The sequence below is a fragment of the Leucopleurus acutus genome, assembly GCF_964270905.1.
Source record: "Leucopleurus acutus genome assembly, chromosome: 16".
Taxonomy (NCBI): Eukaryota; Metazoa; Chordata; class Mammalia; order Artiodactyla; family Delphinidae; genus Leucopleurus; species Leucopleurus acutus.
Genome location: NC_139158.1, coordinates 29021518 through 29040282, shown reverse-complemented (window position 1 = coordinate 29040282; position 18765 = coordinate 29021518). Strand labels below are relative to the sequence as shown.

Below are 18765 nucleotides of genomic sequence, written 5' to 3'. Positions count from 1 at the left end.
AATTAGTTGTATAGCAACTCTGTACTGTTTTTGCAACCTTTCTGTTAAGTCTAAAATTATTTCAGAATAAAAGTTTAAAAAAGCAAATGTAAAAACTGTATAAAAGAAAATAATTCCAACTGTTGTCCAAGCAATTATGTCTTACTAATACATTTCAATATTTAATATTTTAAAAATATTAGTCAAAATGAGATTATAAATTTTTAAATAATTCTTTAGTAATACCTAACTGCTTCCCTTGACTCAATCCAAATCAAATCCTGTTCTTAGCTTTAGTCTCTATGTGTGGTTCTCTGCAGAGTCATCTACAGTGCATACTTCTAACCATTTTGGTATAGAATCTTGGTGAAATGCCAATGAAAATTCCAGCCCATAAGCAAAAAATATACACTCTCCTAAAACACAACATCAACTGGGCCTGTCACTTCCTTCCACAGAGCCTTAGGTAATAAGGATTCCTGTGTAACGGCCTGCTTTAGGGTCTGTTGTGGAAATTTTCGAAAGTAATTGGCAAGATTACTGATTAAGATTACTTAACAAGGCAAGACAATGAAGATATGCCCTCTGCATCCTCTGATGACACAGTTTAAAGAAATGAGTCTAATTTAGGAGAGATTAAAAAGACATTTTAATTATTTTTCAATTCTAGAACACATCACTAGAAGTCAACCATGGCATTTTCATACCTAGATACCTTCTATATGTGTGATTAAAAAAACTATTCAGCATGTTAGCCAGACTGATTAAATCCACATATATTCAAGGAGTTGATGAATGAGGAAAAACCAGTTCCCCAGATTCATTATTCCCAAGAAAATCATATTTAAAGCAGACTAAGATTTCTTATAATCTAGGGTTCTATATTTTTATACACAAATCTAAAAGACAGCTATTAGAAATACATTTAATTAATGTTCCATGAGTCTTAAGATATTTAACAAAAAATATACTTACATTATTTGTCCTCCAATGGTTGACTTGCCAGCATCTAAAAAGTAACATCATCATCAACAATAGGCAAACCACAGGTGTAATAAAAACAAAACAAAACACCATCACTATATAGGAATACAACTAAAGTGGTTTAACATAATTACAGCTTGAAAAAGCAACTGCAATGATAGGAATTTGGGTCATAAGCTCTGGTTAGTCACCTTCTCCCTTTGAAGCTAAGACCCCCTGCAGCTCTGCAGTGACTTAGCGCTACTTTAGTGATAAAGAAAGAAAGACAGATTGCTCCTTGACCTTCTGCAGCAGCAACAGAATATGAATTACCCAAGAGGAGCCTCGAAGGAGAAAAAAAGTAGCCAAAGACCCATGAACTACATTTAGGTAGTCTGCTTTTTCACTTTTAGCCAGTATAGATGTTCCTTTACAAATTTCAAAGGAGTTCTTGCTACTAAAAAAAAGTAGAACGGTGTATCGTCAGGTCAAGGCAGAGATAAGATAAAGGGAAGAAAAAGGGGCACATAATTCCCTTATTTTCTTCTCACTTCTCTCTGACAAGTGAGATTGGCAGAGAATATCTGAATAAATGAAATAGGGTTTTGTTTTGTGTGCTAAACCAACAAGCTGACAACATCCAGAAGTTACTCCAAATTATTCATTTTTTGCACACACAAAATTAAACTACCTAGTAAAGTTAATACCGCAAAATCAACTGAAGTTCACACAAAAAATATAGGTACATTTTCTATATTAATTAACAGATGTCGTAATATGTTGAGCCATCATCAGTGGTCTATAGACCAGTTACTCATTACATACAAATATACTGAAGCTTATTTTCTTCCAGCTTCCATGCCATCACAACCTTCAAAAATAAAGCACTGGCAATGTCTTGCCAGCTAAAAAAAAAATCTATTGAGGGCTTCCCTGGTGGCGCAGTGGTTGAGAGTCCGCCTGCCGATGCAGGAGACACAGGTTCGTGCCCCAGTCCCGGAAGATCCCACATGCCGCGGAATGGCTGGGCCCGTGAGCCATGGCCGCTAAGCCTGCGCGTCTGGAGCCTGTGCTCCGTAACGGGAGAGGCCACAGCAGTGAGAGGCCCGCGTACCGCAAAAAAAAAAAAAAATCTATTGAGTTAAAAATCAAGACATTTTAGGGCTTCCCTTGGTGGCGTCGTGGTTGAGAGTCTGCCTCCCGATGCAGGGGACTCGGGTTCGTGCCCCGGTCCGGGAAGATCCCACATGCCACGGAGCAGCTGGGCCCGTGAGCCATGGCCGCTGAGCCTGTGCTCCGCAACAGGAGAGGCCCGCGTAACACCAAAAAAAAAAAAAAAAAAAAAAAAAAGACATTTTAGATTAATTTAGTTCAGTTTCACGAAACACTTCCAAGTAGCTAAATAAGATGTTCTATGTTTGATGTACCCAATAACTTTGGTCATTTCTTATCACTGCTATGAGTACAACTTACCTACATGCCCAATGAATACTACATTTACGTGTTCTTTCTTAGGAGCACCTGGTGGTGCAACCACAGATTTAGGTTTTGGTATTTCCTCTTCCTCCTCCATCATTTCCTGGGCACTTTCCTCTGTGGGCCTTCCATCTCCCAAAGAACCACCCCCTGGCTCTGCTTCACTTATTTCTTCTTTGTGCTCCCATGATTCTTCTGGGGACATTTCTGTCTCCCCGTTTTCTACTGAAATAAGACATTTTAGCTTAGTATTCCGAAAAACGTTTATCATCTGTACTTTAAAACACAGATGCTTTCAAATAACAAATAGAACTTAACATATTCAGTTCCATTTCCTAACCTCTAGTGACACACAAGCAAGAAAATCTCTTTCACAACAGAAACGGACAAGCTAGCCTCCTCACTGCTGACATCAGAGCTCTGACTCAGAGACTAGAAGAGACTATTTTAACGTAGCATCTTCATAAGGACAAACAAAACATGAACAGCAGATCCAACATTCCTAACAGCCCAGTTATTCCATCGTCAAGATGTCCTGACAGTAGAAGAAAGGGGAAGTTCCAAATCAGAATACAAAAAAGTGTGAAAAGATTTAGATCTTTTCTTTCTCCTCTGCAAGTAACAGAACTTTGATATCGACGTTATTAATCACCTTGGGAATATGAAACCCTTAAGGGTAAGAACATTACAAAAAAGAAGAAAATTTTCACAAAGTAATTGGATCAAGTACAACTATTCAAACTGACTTTTGCATTTCCTCCATTCAATTCTTTTATATTTGCTATCAATAAATTTATCATGGGGCTTCCCTGGTGGCGCAGTGGTTGAGAGTCCGCCTGCTGATGCAGGGGACACGGGTTCGTGTCCCAGTCCAGGAAGATCCCACATGCCCCAGTAGGGGCTGGGCCCGTGAGCCATGGCCGCTGAGCCTGCGCGTCCGGAGCCTGTGCTCCACAATGGGAGAGGCCGCAACAGTGAGAGGCCCGCATACCACAAAAATAAATAAATAAATAAATTTATCATGGCAGTATTAATGCCCAATTAGTTCTGTTTTCTAAATCCTAACAGCAAAGATTCAGTTTTAAATGTAGGCATTATAATAAGCATAACACTTACATTTGTACCTTAAATCTTGAGAGTGAAAGAGTTTCATATTACTGTATTAATATGGTCAGAAATTTTCTTACCAACAGGTTCTGAAAGTTCCATGCTAACAGCTGAATTTGAACCTAGACAAGAAATTGAGATATAATATATATTTACAAAATACTATCTAGCTTTACACACCACAGACAACTTAATGTTTTCTGAATTAGATGTTCAAAGAGTCACATCATAGAAAATTACCTTCACACAACAATGACTGTTCCTCTTGAGAAGGTTCCACAGGTGCTGTTTAATAGAAATAGCTTCTATTAAAAATTGAGACCTATACATCCATTTTACTTATCTTTTAAAATACAGGAAAAATAGAAGTTCAATAACAAAACAAAAACCTCAATAATTCAGAACAATGGCAACTAATTTAGACTTTCAAATTAGAAGCCTCTGTTTAACTTATTAAAAAATCTACCCATCACAGCCAATTTTAAAACATTTTCAGTAACTAAAATGTATTCACAAAACCATGTTTATTCTCTGAATTTGCTTCATAAACTTTTCCTTTACAGATATTATAAAAGTAATCTACAGCCCAGCACAGATCAAATAAGTAAGATTCTGCTCAACAAATACACATTACTTCTCTAGATTCTCCCTTGGTAGCTCTAGCCCAAGAAGGCAATGATCAGTCCTTTTTAAGATTCTATAATCATATGTATTATCAAGAACCTTGAATAAATTCTATTCAATACCAATAAAATTAAAAGGACATTCATATAGTCTCTGAAATGCATATAGGCCCTTACATCATCTCATAAAAAGTGACTACAATGATGCCAGTTTTGTCATATATTAGAATTCTAAGGTCAAGCAACAATCCAGTTTCCACAAGTGTCATACTGCAAATCTTATGACATCACTGGAAGAGATGTATGTGAAATATACTCTAATACCCCAATACATAAGTTTATTTTTTATATCTGATAAACCTAAATGATACTCCAATATCTAAGTACTCTTGCTTTAAAGAATACACAAGGGCTTCCCTGGTGGCGCAGTGGTTGAGAGTCCACCTGCCGATGCGGGGGACGCGGGTTCATGCCCCGGTCCGGGAAGATCCCACATGCTGCGGAGCGGCTGGGCCCGTGAACCATGGCCACTGAGCCTGCGCGTCTGGAGCCTGTGCTCTGCAAAGGGAGAGGCCACAACAGTGAGAGGCCTGCGTACCGCCAAAAAAAGAAAAAAAAAAAAAACACAAGATGCACAAAGACATCAAAGAATTTGAAGTCACATGAATCCTGCACACCAATAAAGAATAACCTGCAAAACTCACATTTAAAATCATTGCTCAGAGGACACGGTGGGGGAAGGGTAAGCTGGGACTAAGTGAGAGAGTGGCATGGACATATATACTCTACCAAATGTAAAACTTATAGCTAGTGGGAAGCAGCCGCATAGCACAGGGAGATCAGCTCGGTGCTTTGTGACCACCTAGAGGGGTGGGATAGGGAGGGTGGGAGGGAGATGCAAGAGGGAGGAGATATGGGGATAGATGTATACGTACAGCTGATTCACTTTGTTATAAAGCAGAAACTAACAAAAAAATTAAAAATTTTTAAAAATAAAATCAACACTAATATTGTATTATGGAATAGAATCTGGAATTCTACAGCTGCAATTTTATTAGATCTAAAATAACTGAAATACATTGTTGATTTGTGTGAAATAAATAAAATCAATGCCCAGAAAGTATTAACACCCATAAGTCAACAAAATTTTGGGCCCAATCTTCAATAACATGAAGTGCTGAAGAAAGTAATTCCTGGGAGTTCCCTGGTGGTCTAGTAGTTAGGATTCCAGGCTTTCACTGCCATGGCCCTGGGTTCAATCCCTGGTCAGGGAACTGGGATTTTGCAAGCCAGCACAGCATGGCCAAAAAAGAAGAAAAAAAAAAAATGTAATTCCTATCCCTGAAAGGTAAAGGGCAACCAATTTTTTGAGGAAAGAAGTGACATACCAGCCAAGTGTTACTTAGGAGGATCATTCTACGGTAGTGCATAGATGAACCAGAGAGGTAAAGACTACAAGGCAGAAAGACCAAAAACACTACTTATAAAAAGTATGCCATCAGGACAAATAAGCAGTACAGTTAGAGGAGGTGTTAAGTGCAAAGATAATGGGAGCAGTATCTGACAGGAGTAGGAAGAAAGGAAGTATGCAAAGTCTAAGATGACCCCAACTTATGTGGTTAAGCAGGGTATTTTAACAGAAACTGGGGGGAAAAAAATCCTCTGAACTCGGTTTGGAAGGTAACAGGAATTGTACTTCAGATGTAATATACTTATTTTGTTTTCCTATTTAAAAAGTTTATAGGTAAGATAAGGAAAAACTACTCAATTTTCAGAGAAAGCCAGGCAGTGATATAAATGAATCAAGTTCACATACCACCCTAGGGATGGAGGAGGTGGCACAGGGTAGTAGCAAGAGGGCAGAATTGAGCTGACTCCTGGCTTTAAATCCTGGCTTGTCATTTATAAATTATGAGATACAATTATTTCACTGGAATCATGGAAATGGCATGCCATCTGCCAGACAAGATTAAATGAGAGAATACATTTGTATAGTATCAATTAAATAACCTGTGGCACCTAGTAGATATTCAACAAATATGAGTCTCCACCTCCAAACATGACTGAGTATCAATTCAATTCTATCAGCTAACATGCACTGAGTGTCTATTATGGGCTAGACAAGGATAAGAAGCACTCACCAATCCATACAGTACCGGAGATAGGGGTGAAGTTGGTGGCAAATTACCCTAACTCCAGTTAATTTTTATTGAGCCCTTATGTGCTAACTGCTATCTCATTTACCCCTGAAGACCCTATGAAATAGATAACTAACTACTATCTAACATATCAGACTCAACTGGGCTTTTCCAAGTTATGTAAGTGCCATCTTGCCCTTCCTCAGACAGCCCCTGTTGAAAATCACTCAGAAAAAGTAAACCGAGGGCTTCCCTGGTGGTGCAGTGGTTGAGAGTCTGCCTGCCGATGCAGGGGACACAGGTTCGTGCCTCGGTCTGGGAGGATCCCACATGCCACGGAGCGGCTGGGCCCGTGAGCCATGGCCGCTCAGCCAGCGCGTCCGGAGCCTGTGCTCCGCAACGGGAGAGGCCACAGCAGTGAGAAGCCCGCGTACCGCAAAAAAAAAAAAAAAAAAAGAAAAGAAAAGAAAGAAAAAGTAAACAGAGTAAGTGATGATGTACAAATATTTTAAGGCAGGAAAAGACTGAGATGACTGGTATGGTGGGCTCTCCTGTCACTTATTAAGATGACCCAAACTGCAAGTGAGCAATGAAGTAGTACATACACCTGATCACCTAGTTCTAGAACCAACTCTTAAATTTACAAGTATACAATACATGCATTAGGCTGTAAGGCACTTCTCATGACAGTGACATCAGTCATGAAATCACCCCCATGGATGCATAATGCAAAATCTGTTCATGGTTTTTCAAAATATCTTAACTTTTATAGTATGTTTGTTTTAAGTTTATAAAGCTTACAGAGTCAAGTACCAAAAGCAATTAAATGCTTAATATACACCTCATGATATTATTAAAGGGGCCCCAAATAAGAAGTTGACCATAGTTTTCTCATAGTGGAAAAAAGCTTTCCATGCATTCAGACCATGGATAACATTATAAACTTAATGGCAATGCTAGAGACATCTGCAAAGTGATGGATGTTTTTGGAATAATGAACCAGAAAAATCACAGATATAATAATAAGATGTTCCCTAAATTTAAGCTTCTCAGTATGGCTGTACCCAGTCTCCACACACACACACACACACATGCAACCCCTTCTTGTTCATTCTACTCTGGTCTTACTCAAAGTGCATATCACATCCAGATTTACTGGCTACTATTGATCCTGGACTTAGAATTCTACTAGGCCCAAAGTCATTTGTTTATGGTTAGCAAACAGGTGACTATTAGTGCTTGATTTCTCAAGTCCTGCATGGTTCATATCTGTTAGTGAAAGAGAAGTAAACCTCCCAAGGAATGAAATTATGGTTTCATATTTTCCAATGGTATCTCCATGTTCAGAAACATAACCTTATCAAGTGTTCAAAGGAATAATTCTAATTAAGTAGGAAAGTTATCAGTGTATGAGTGAATAAAACTGCCACACCCTAAGTTAAAAAGAGAAGTAACTGTGGTAAAATTATTACCACAATTTTTAAAACAAGAAAAGATTTTACCAAAAAACAGTCGGGCAACAGTACTGACTGTGGTTTAACACAGATGATAATCTGGGTCTTAAAATTGCTAGTTAAATTTGACCATGGTGAAATAAGCCAGTCACAAAAGGTCACATGTTATACCATTCCACTTACAAGAAATATTCAGAATAGGTAAATCCAGAGAGGCAGAAAGCAGACTGGTGGTTGCCAGAAGCTGGAAGGAAAGGGGAATGGGAAGTAACTGCTTAATGTGTACAGGTTTCCTTTTGGGGTGATGAAAATATTTTTAAACTAGACAGAGGTGGGGACTTCCCTGGTGGCGCAGTGGCTAAGAATCCGCCTGCCAACGCAGGGGACACGGGTTCGAGCCCTGGTCCAGGAAGATCCCACATGCCGTGGAGCAACTAAGCCCATGCGCCACAATTATGGAGCCTGCGCTCTAGAGCCCGTGAGCCACAACTACTGAGCCCATGTGCCACAACTACTGAAGCCCATGGGCCTAGAGCCCATGCTCCACAGCAAGAGAAGCCACCGCAATGAGAAGCCCACACACTGCAATGAAGAGTAGCCCCCGCTCGCCGCAACTAGAGAAAGCCCGCCTGAAGCAACAAAGACCCAACGCAGCCAAAAATAAATAAAATAAATTTATACATTAAAAAAAAAACTAGACAGAGGTGATGGTTTTTACAACACTGAATGTACTGAATGTCACTGAATTGTTCACTTTAAAATGGTTAATTTTATGTTATATGGATTTCAGCTCGATTTTTTTAAAGAATATAAAAAAGTTTTTAAAGATTTGATCATGGATCAAAGGACTTCAACATGGAGACTCCTATTTTGCCAGTTCACAGTACAGCACAGGTTAGTCAAGAACATACATGTGTCAGGTAATGAAAACCATGTTTTAATTCCGGCTACATGTTTTAAACACAAACGTATGGCCAATTCTTTTTTTTTTTTGCGGTACGTGGGCCTCTCACTGTTGTGGCCTCTCCCATTGCGGAGATCAGGCTCCGGACGCGCAGGCTCAGCGGCCATGGCTCACGGGCCCAGCCACTCGGCAGCACGTGGGATCTTCCCAGACCGGGGCACGAACCTGTGTCCCCCCCCTGCATCGGCAGGCAGACTCTCAACCACTGCGCCACTAGGGAAGCCCCAAACGTATGGCCAATTCTTGAAAAGTGCTTAATCCATATATTTCATAAATAAGCAATTTAAATCTGCACTGCTTTAGATATAAAACCAATCTCTAATCCTCTTTACACACTAAATACAGATATTTAAAATAGCCATCCTAACTAAAATATCTTACGCCTGTTAGCTAAATGGTGTGTTCATTAAAGAAAAAAAATAAAAACTTCAGTGTTGTCACAGAAGTCACAAGTGTCCTACACTGCACGGAAGTGAGAAACAGTGTGACAATTCTGTCCAATACGAGTTTCTACAATGGTGGAAATGTGCTGTATCTGTGCTGTGATGATAGTCACTAGCCACATGTGGCTATTAAAGCACTTGCAAGGTAGCTACTGTGACCGAGGAACTGAATTTTAGATTTTATTTAATTTTAAAATTAAATAGCCACGTGTACACAGTTCTAGTTCCTCTGAAGGAGTAGTCTCCTCAATTGCGGTAGGAACTTGCCTTATCTGGTTTTCCACTTCTATCCCATTCCCGGTCCACCCCACCACCCCGAAGGGCTAATGAGCTCTCTTCTGAACTCCTCTAGGATATGACCCTTCTTTCAATTATAGACCCACCTACACACATAGCTTAGTTCTTGTTCCCTAGGAGATTATGGACTGCCAGAATGACTGGTTTTCTGAAATATGGAGGCTTTTTTGTCTCTACTCTTGTAATCTCCACAGGTTGGCACAGTGTACTGTATAGAATAAATATACAGTTAATTTTTACTGAATTAACTCAAGCAGTTTCCGTTAGGGTTCAGTAGAGTAAAAACAATTTTATATGTGCCAATTTTCTAAGAAAGGAGCTAGAGAAACAATACCCAAGAGGTGTTAAAGTACAGCTTGAATAAAAAACTAAAATTCTCTAGCACACAGGTGACCATATAGTCTTACCAAAACTGCACGTTGAGGCATTTTTCTCCCACAGACAACACTGTTAAATAGTAAAGGCAGACATCAGAAAGAAAAGCCCACAGAACATATACAAGTGTCCCTGGTTTTGCCTTAACTACCTAACACTCTAAAAATAAAAACACACAATGTTACAGACAGTGGTGAACAGAGCTGTTTAAAGTATTCTACATGATTTCCTAAAATGTATGAAGAAGTAATTTCAAAATATTACTTTAAATTAGAGCATTGCCTACTTATGACAATGTCACCCAGCTACTACTGAGAAAGAACATAGAGACGGTGCCATAGTGCACAAACTCATAGGCCCAGTTTCTGAAAAAGTGTCTCAGCCAAAAAGGTCTTTTAATATCCAATCACAAGGAAACTAGTGGAGTTACTATTACTAGGAATAAGCTTTGAAATCAGACCTAGATTCTAATCCTAACTCCTCCATTTATTCATGGATGTCACCTCACCTGTTTATTTAGCTTCTCTGAACCTTAATTTTCTAATCTGTAAAAATGGGTCAACACTACCTATACCTCAAGAGGTTGTTGTGAAGATAAGGGCATATTAACCACATGGTAACTGCTCAATAAATTTATTATTACGAGGGCTTCCCTGGTGGCGCAGTGGTTGAGAGTCCGCCTGCCAATGCAGGGGACACGGGTTCGTGCCCCGGTCCGGGAAGATCCCACATGCCGCAGAGCGGCTGGGCCCGTGAACCATGGCCACTGAGCCTGCGCGTCCCGAGCCTGTGCTCCGCAACGGGAGAGGCCACAACAGTGAGAGGCCGGCATACCACAAAAAAAAAAAAAAAAAAAAATTATTATTACAAGCATTTCAAAGCCCCATAATAATTACAAAAACTTTTTTTTTTTTTTTTTTTAGTAAGCAGGCCTCTCACTGTTGTGGCATCTCCCGTTGCGGAGCACAGGCTCCGGACGCGCAGGCTCAGCGGCCATGGCTCACGGGCCTAACCGCTCTGCGGCATGTGAGATCTTCCCGGACCGGGGCACGAACCCGTGTCCCCTGCATCGGCAGGCGGACTCTCAACCACTGCGCCACCAGGGAAGCCCTACAAAAACTTTTAAGAATGAAATAAAGAAAAGCAAATTCCAGGGCCACTCTCTCAGAAAATCCATGCAGGTTGTAGTAATTAGCTCTAGGCATGCCCTTTTTCCCCATTATTAAACAGCATGGTGTGGCAGTGAGAGCACTAAATTAGCGCTGGCAAATTTGGATTCTAGACTCAACTGTGTCCTTAAATCTGTGAGTGACCTTAGGCATTCACTCAGCATCTGTAGGGTTCAGTTTCTTCATCTGAAAATGAGGCTGTATTACTGCCAGGTCATATCTAGCCCTAACATTCTAAGAACCTATTTACTCAGTCACTAAAGCAATGCCACATATCAACCTGATTAGGCTTTTCTGTAGAGTAACTAAAATTCCCCTCTCTTAAAACAAACCTAAAAGATAGTCTTATTTATGATTTATATCCTATCTACTGCAAAAACAATGAGATATTTAATTTCAGATACCACAAAAAAGTACAAAGAAAACAGAAAAACACCCATGTGCAACCAAACTGCAAAGAAGATGGACACAGACTACTTAGCAGTACAGTAACCCACTGGAGTTCTATAGAACTAGTCAACTGGGAATTTTCCCCAGTGACATCCTAAGGTACGCACTTTTTTTTTTAATTGAGGTAGAGTTGATACACAATATTACATAAGTTTCAGGTGTACAACACAGTGATTCACAATTTTTAAAGGTTATACTCCATTTATAGTTGTTATAAAATACTGGCTATATTCCCTGTGCTGTACAATATATCCTTGTAGTTTATTTATTTTATGCATAGTAGTTTGCTAAGGTATGCTTTTTTTGTTTCAAGTGAAGTGACATACAATTACTTTTTCAGAATGTGGTCTGGAATTTGGTGTGACCACTCTCAAGCTAGGCTAGTGAAAGATGCTCAAAAAACCCTTGCTAAATGTTTCTCTCACCTAGGAAGTAGAGTATAATGGGCACTGGTTTAACTTAGAGTACTGTAATGACTAGGTTTCCTTAGAACAAAGTGATTTATGGAAAAAACCAACTACACATCTGTAGTCCAGCCACACTTTGTTAAAATCTACTGAAAACAAGGACACACCTTTTAAGAAGCTTTGGTATGAATCAGCAACTGACAGTTAAAAAAGGAGTCTGAGGACGGCAGAAAGATCAAGGACCTTCAACTAGTAGCCAAATTCTTGCTTCCCCAACATTTCTAAGAACTGAATAGAATGATGAAATTCTAAATTAACATGCCCAACAGACAGCCAGAATCACAGTAACTCACTCCTGTTTGATATGAAATAAACAAGCTTCTACTTACAAGTAGTGTAAAGATGACTGATGCTCTACTTTAGCAAATTTCTAACAAACTTAAAGGATGAATTTTGTATGTTTATTATAGCTCAAAAAACTCACCCCCAATCTTATGGTATTCACAAAGAACACTTAGTAGAAAACAGATCTTTGGTTTTAAGATTTCACGACTGAATATATACAAGGGTACCTGTGAACAATTCTTCTCAGCTTTGAAAGCCCTCTACACCCTGTACCTGGCCCTCTTACCAAGAAGTGTCTTCCATTAGAGTAAACTGGGTATCTGATCCCTTTCTAGACTCCTTGAGAAACAGTTCTCCATTTTGGTGGTACCACTTCAAGTGCCTAGCACAGCATCCTGCCTTCTGTAGGCAGGCAAATGTCTGTTCACTAATTGCTATACATATATCTGAGCAAAACCAGAGATTCATATCTCAAAAAATTTCATTCTAATACTGCTAACTCACCCCAAAAGTTTATCAAATCTCTTCTTCCTTCCTTTCTCTCCAATCAGAAAGACAACGCTATTTTAACTTTCCTCCCCAGCAAAAAAAACAAGGCTAAAATCTGTTCTCTACAATATTTCCCTAACTTGCTGTGATATGTTTTAATTGTTATCTTTTCATGCAGTACAATTCCAGAAAAGGTGAAAAATAAACAAAGGACACACACACACACAGAAGCAAAAAGCACTGAATAAAACCTGCTCTAAAGAAGGTTTATTCACAAGGGATTTCCCTGGCGGTCCAGTGGTTATGATTCTGCTCTTCCACTGCAGGGGGCACGGGTTCCATCCCTGGTCAGGGAACTAAGATCCCACATGCAGTGACATGGCCAAAAAAATAAATAAATAAAAAATAAATAAGGTTTATTCCCAATCAAAATTTCTAACAGTTTAAACAGCTGCTCAACATGGCATAGCACTAGCGGATGCCCTCACTTGTTCCCTATATCCTCACACCTGAGCCGTTCCAACATGTAAAATCATGAAACAAGAGCCAAAACCGAATGATCTCTAATAATCAGTAAGTCAAGGTAGGAAAAGAAATAATACTCCAGGAACAATACTTTCTCTAATCTCCTCAACCCACGTATCCCATTCACTGTCCCATCTGAAAAATCCTTTCTATTAGAATTGTTATTGCAGGCATTTCAGTCACATAGGAAAAGAAAAACAAGTGTCAAGTGGAGAACCATATCTATCATCTATGTAAACTTAACTATCAGTCAGCTGGTGTTCTTTAACATAAAGTGTAAGAGCCCTTCAGGACAAAACAACCATTACTTTGACTCTGGATCTTCTCTACTCTGGTGGCCCTGAGGAGGTCACCTTTGGGAAAATTCAGTGATTAACAAGCATCCACCAAGTAGGGACGGTAGCACAACTTTGTGAATATACTAAAAAACCACTGAACTTTTAAAAGGTGAATTTTATGGTATGTGAATCATAACAATCATCAAAAAAAAGTCCCTTCTCCACAAGGCATTCAGCAAAAACCAAACACTACAAAACAGAACATTTCTCTTTAAAATTCAATATAATTCGTTATATTTGGGAGATAAGCCCCCTCTAAGGGCTCACTGGGGACTGCTACTTTTATTCTATACCCATTTTACAACCGCAGAGTTTTGAGAGGCATTGAGGGTGGGATGACAGAAAGAACTCTACGAACTCTACACCATTACTTTAGAAGCTCTGGCAGTGTCTAAAAGTCCAGATTCTATGGCCTGAATGTTTTGCGTTCCTCCCAAAATTCGTATGTTGAAATCCTAATGCCCAAAGTGATGGTATTAGGTGGGGCCTTTGGGAGGCCTTAGGTCATGAGGGCAGAGCCCTCATGAATGGGATTAGTGCCTTTCTAAAAGAAGCCCCAGAGAGCTCCTTTGCCTCTTCAGCCCTGTGAGGACACAGAAAGAAGTCAGTATGCATTCTGTTATCCAGAAGAGGAAAGAGGGCCCTCACCCATCCAGGCTGGCACCCTGATCTCAGACTTCCAGGCTTCAGAACTGTGAGCAACAGATTTCTGTTGCTGACAAGCTACCAAGTCTACAGTATTTTGTTATAGCAGCCCAAACAGACCAAGACACCAAGTAACCCTGATTAACATTGCTGAACCTGTTTCTCATTTCACACTAAAAAAGACAGAGCAAGACTGAACTTGGTGCAAATTGAAACTGAAAATAAGTACATTCAATCACAGAAAATGTTTGTTCTAGCACACACAACCCTTGTCTACATTTTCATTCATTTCAGGGACTCTAAACGACCATCACTTAGCCACTTTACTTGCATCTGTAGAGAACTGCTCTTAAGTGAATTATACTTAATTACACTTACATGAGTTCTACTTAATCATTTCTCTGGAAACCTATATTAAAAATTTTCAAAGGAATCCAAGGTCAACACTGAATCCCAAGTTCTGACTCGAGATAGCTGGATATAAGCATTAACCAGCAGCCTGCCAGTGAAAGTGAATGACGCTTTGTGCCAAAGCATCTTCCTCTACCTGCTGCTCAAAGCACCACTGAAATTATTTCAAAAAAAAAAAGAAAGAAAGAAGAAAAAAGAAAGGAAGAGAGAAAAAGAGAAAACTAGCCCTCTTTCCAGAGAATGACAGATATTCATACTAGACACATACATTTTAAAAGTCGTTCATTCATTTTAAAAGTCATTCATTCTAGTGCTCTACCTCTAGACTCCTTCAAGAGCTCCCCTGGTATCTAGTTTAAAAACACACCCACCACCAATTTCAGCTATGGGTTAACAACAGAAGAAAACATGCTAGCCCTACAGTCTGTTTCCTCAGTATAAAAAACTTGCAAACTTTATGGTTTCCCCTTTGTAAATTTCAGCCTAAGTGCTATTTCCAATTTTTTCCCTGCTTCTTCCATAAGTCTCTGCTCTGATGCTGGTAATTTATGGACCTGAATGAGCTGGAACATGCAATCCAACGGTGCCACATTAACTCTGGACCTCAATTTAGAAAATCCATTCTTTTCCAAACAGACATCCTACAGAGGATGGGTTGTTGTTGTTGCTGTTGTTGTTTTAACATTAACTGGCATTTTGCAGAAGCAGCTGATAGAGTAACACCAAGATAGGTTTCTGATTAAAAAAAGAAAAAACTGACCACAATGTAGGGACCATAAGGTAGGGACAACCACTTTCCTATACATTCTTACATCTCCAATTTCTAGCAGTGTCACAGAGCAAAGGATTAAAACTGCAAATTGGCAAATACCGGGAAGAGAAAAGACAGTCCTTCTACATAAGAGGTAATGCCTACTTACTCAAGAATGACCACCATTCCAGACCACTGCTCTAAGGACGATGGTCCCTTGATGACTGGCAACTCCAGAGTTAGGAGGGAGGGCCAAAAAATAAAATGGCTGGATAAAAGCAAACTTCATAAGGTTTGGGGAAAGAGGCACTTTTAGGAGTTAGTAAGCGAACTAGTTTATGTGGCCCAAAGGACCTGGTCTAAGCAAAGCTAAGCTTCCTTATTCAAAGGGCAAACTTCAACGGCTTCACACAGTAAAAGAAATACCAGTCAATAAAACAAGCAAATCCGAACTGTGTGCTCACAGACATACTTCCCAGAAACATTTCCCCAAACTCGCTTTTTGCCTCTAGAGAGAAAACTGTAGCCAAAGTCTCTGAAGAAACTAAACTCCTAGAGCACTTTTACAATGTCTACTTATCCAAGAAATGCTACAATATAGAACTTCAAAGAGAAATCAAGTTCACTCATTTGACATTCCTACAAAATCAGTACCTGAAAGCATGCCATCACTTAAGCAGCCCCTAAATACTCAAAGAGTTTTGAAGACAACTTAACTTGAAACCACAGAAAGCCTATCTACTCGCTATGGTCAAAACGACGCGTGACACCTAATAAGTTTGAACAGACTAATTCCTGACACAGGAGCACAGAGAGAGAGTTACACCAAGCAACCTTAATAAGGCAAACGATTTTAACGCAATAAAAATTCTAAACGTGTCACCAACTAAGGAGAAGAGTCCAAATCCCACTTATAAAAAGGGCACACAAATCAGCGTAGTCTCCTACACACTTTAATGTTAAGTGAGGAACTCTAACTTTGGGACACTGTGAACTTCACAAGCTTACAAAATGCTAAGGGTGAAAAAGATCTATAGATAGCCAACAGTTTCTGCCCCATCGCAAGACTGCAATGCATCCTGGGATTCCTTCAGGACGGTTCGGTGCCGTAGATCTGTTAAATGTAATTACAGTTTCAGTAATAGAAATTGCAGCGAGAGACGCTCTCTCGCCTAGGCCCAAGGTGAAGGGAAAACTCGACCAGTCGTCCTCCCCAACTCCTCATCTCTCTCAACGCCCATCCGGCCGACTCCTCCTGGCTCCATCTGTCCTCGCTTCTAGGCCTCGTGGCACTGACCCGCGGCCGTCCCCCTCTCCGTCCCATACTGTTCCCACTTCCAGCGGGGAACTGCGGCCCCGGGGGGGAGGAGCGGACACCAGGCCCCTCCGGTGTGCCCGGCACCCTGCTCCCGCCCCGACCGGCCCTCCGCCGCGGTCAGCCTACGCAGTCCGCCTCCCCGGACCGGGGCCGCCCCACCCAGGACAGCGGGCGCCGCTGTCAGCGCCCCACGTGCCGCCCGGCCCCACGGCCACGCGTCCCCGGCCCGGCGAGGCGCGCCCTCGACCCCATCCCGGGCCCCATCCCAGGTGAGCTCCGGCCCCCAGGCCGGCTGCTCCCGCCCTCGCAGCCCGGCTACCTCCCGCGTCCCGGGGCTGCCCCGCGTCCCGGCCCTTTACCCGAAGGGCCTCCCGCGCCGCTGCCGGCTCCGTGGTTGTTGGCGGCGACGCCAGGTGGGGGTGCCGGCGACTGGGCCGGGCCCCGCAGGAAGGACGGCACGAACTCGGCGGCGTGGACGTTGGGCACGAAGGGCTTGGCGTTGACGTTGAGTTGCCGGCTGAAGGCCGCGCTGAGGTGCTCACGCTGGGCCTCGGCCGCCGCCGCCAAGAGACCGCCGGCGCCGCCGCACGAGCCTGGCCCGGGGGCTTCCATGTCTGCCTGGTCCCAGCAGTCCGGTGCTGAGTCGCTGCTGCTGCTGCTCCCGCCGCCGCCACCGCCACCGCCACCACCGCCGCCACCACTGCCAGGATCCATGATCGGGGGGGCCGTGTGTGTGGTAAAGCGAGGGCGGGAAATGGAGGCGGGGGTTATGGGCCGGGGAGGAGCAGGCCGCGCTGACCCAGGGAAGCGGCGAGGCAGAAAGCCCGGGGGCTAGCGGCACAATTCCCGGCGTCGTCGCGGCAGCAGCTCCAGTCCCGACTCCGCACTCGCGACGACAACGGCAGCAGCGGCTCAACCCTCCTCGTGTGTGCGAGCGGATCTCCTCCCACCCAGCCCCAACCACCTCCGACCGTCTCAGCGCCAACCCCACGCCCGAAACAGATTGACCCCTCGCCGCTACCCGTACCTTCGCCTCGGTAGTTCTCGGCCCCGGTCAACCCCGTTTCCACCTATGAAGCGCGGCAGAAGGCGGAACTACGAGTTCCGACAGGACCCGCGCGACGCCTCTGCGGTTTTCCCGGGGGCCGACGGGAGTCGGAGTTCGGGGCCCGGAGCAACCGGAAGCGGCGCCGGCTCCCGGCATGCAGCGCGAGGAGGCGGAGGTCTGGTCGAAGCTCGGCTGCCCCACCTGTCACCGGGTGGGGGCAGGGGTGAGAGCGAGCCCTGGTGCGGTTCGGCGCGGGGCGGCGGACCGTGAGTCTCTCAGCTCGCGGGGGTGGCCCGCTCCGTCCTGTTCTACACAGGACGCGGGAAAACGAACAGCAGTTCTAAGGTGGAGAAAAAAGCTTTCAACTCCTGAAAATTCCTTCTTTCTCTTTTCATCAGCCCTCTGCGTTCCCTGCCTTACAGTCTCCGTACAGTGTTCTCTTTCTTTCCACCTTCCTCCTCCCCGCCCCCAGCCAGAGTTTGCCCTACATTTCAAAGGCGACGCAGGGCGTCCTTCATTTTCTGTATTCATTTGGTGGTAGAGACAATAAAACCGTGACCCATTACCACTAAAACTGCAAAGTGGCTCATAAAGCGCTCTGGCCCAGGTTCTACCCCGGCAGAGGGGATTATTAACTGGAAACTTACAATGACTCACTGTCTGTATGACTAGTCATTTAAAGCCTTCACTCAAACTTTTCCGTCCCTTCCTCCTCCCGGCCAAGGGCTTTGCAAACTAAACAGAAGTTTGCCATATTCCATGATGTAGCCAGCTGGACCCAACTGACAGGGTTATTTTTGTGCGTCCAGCGTCGTTATACACCTTCAGGTGAAGTGGTTTTCTTTTGAATGGTCGGATTTGCTCAGGTTTTCCCGAAATACTTGATTGACTGCATCTCACGCTGCCAGGTTGCGGTTCCGTAAACATGGGAAAAGAAAAAAAGCGAAAGATAAATACGTAGACCCAACTGCTCTAAGTAGGAAAGTACCTGTTAAGTTTTCTTTTAATTCACCCTTGTGGAGCCCAAGACAGAGAAAAACATATTGTTGA

General features: G+C 42.5%; 1 protein-coding gene across 2 annotated transcripts in view; it reads right to left on the bottom strand.

Annotated features, from left to right (window-relative positions):
- The window catches only part of GSPT1 (G1 to S phase transition 1), a 33148-nt gene extending 15503 nt beyond the window's left edge, over nucleotides 1–17645 (bottom strand). The window contains exons 1-5 of one of the 2 annotated variants that reach the window (XM_082857254.1): nucleotides 17027–17645; nucleotides 3766–3810; nucleotides 3606–3647; nucleotides 2416–2640; nucleotides 955–988 (exon numbers count right to left, since the gene is read on the bottom strand). In XM_082857254.1, the coding sequence (XP_082713380.1) occupies nucleotides 955–988; nucleotides 2416–2640; nucleotides 3606–3647; nucleotides 3766–3810; nucleotides 17027–17381 (701 nt within the window). In that variant the 5' untranslated portion in view covers nucleotides 17382–17645. Of the gene's footprint in view, nucleotides 1–954; nucleotides 989–2415; nucleotides 2644–3605; nucleotides 3648–3765; nucleotides 3811–17026 lie in introns of both variants that reach the window. The other variant, XM_082857253.1, reaches the window with a different exon arrangement.
- Nucleotides 17646–18765: the final 1120 nt, after the last annotated feature.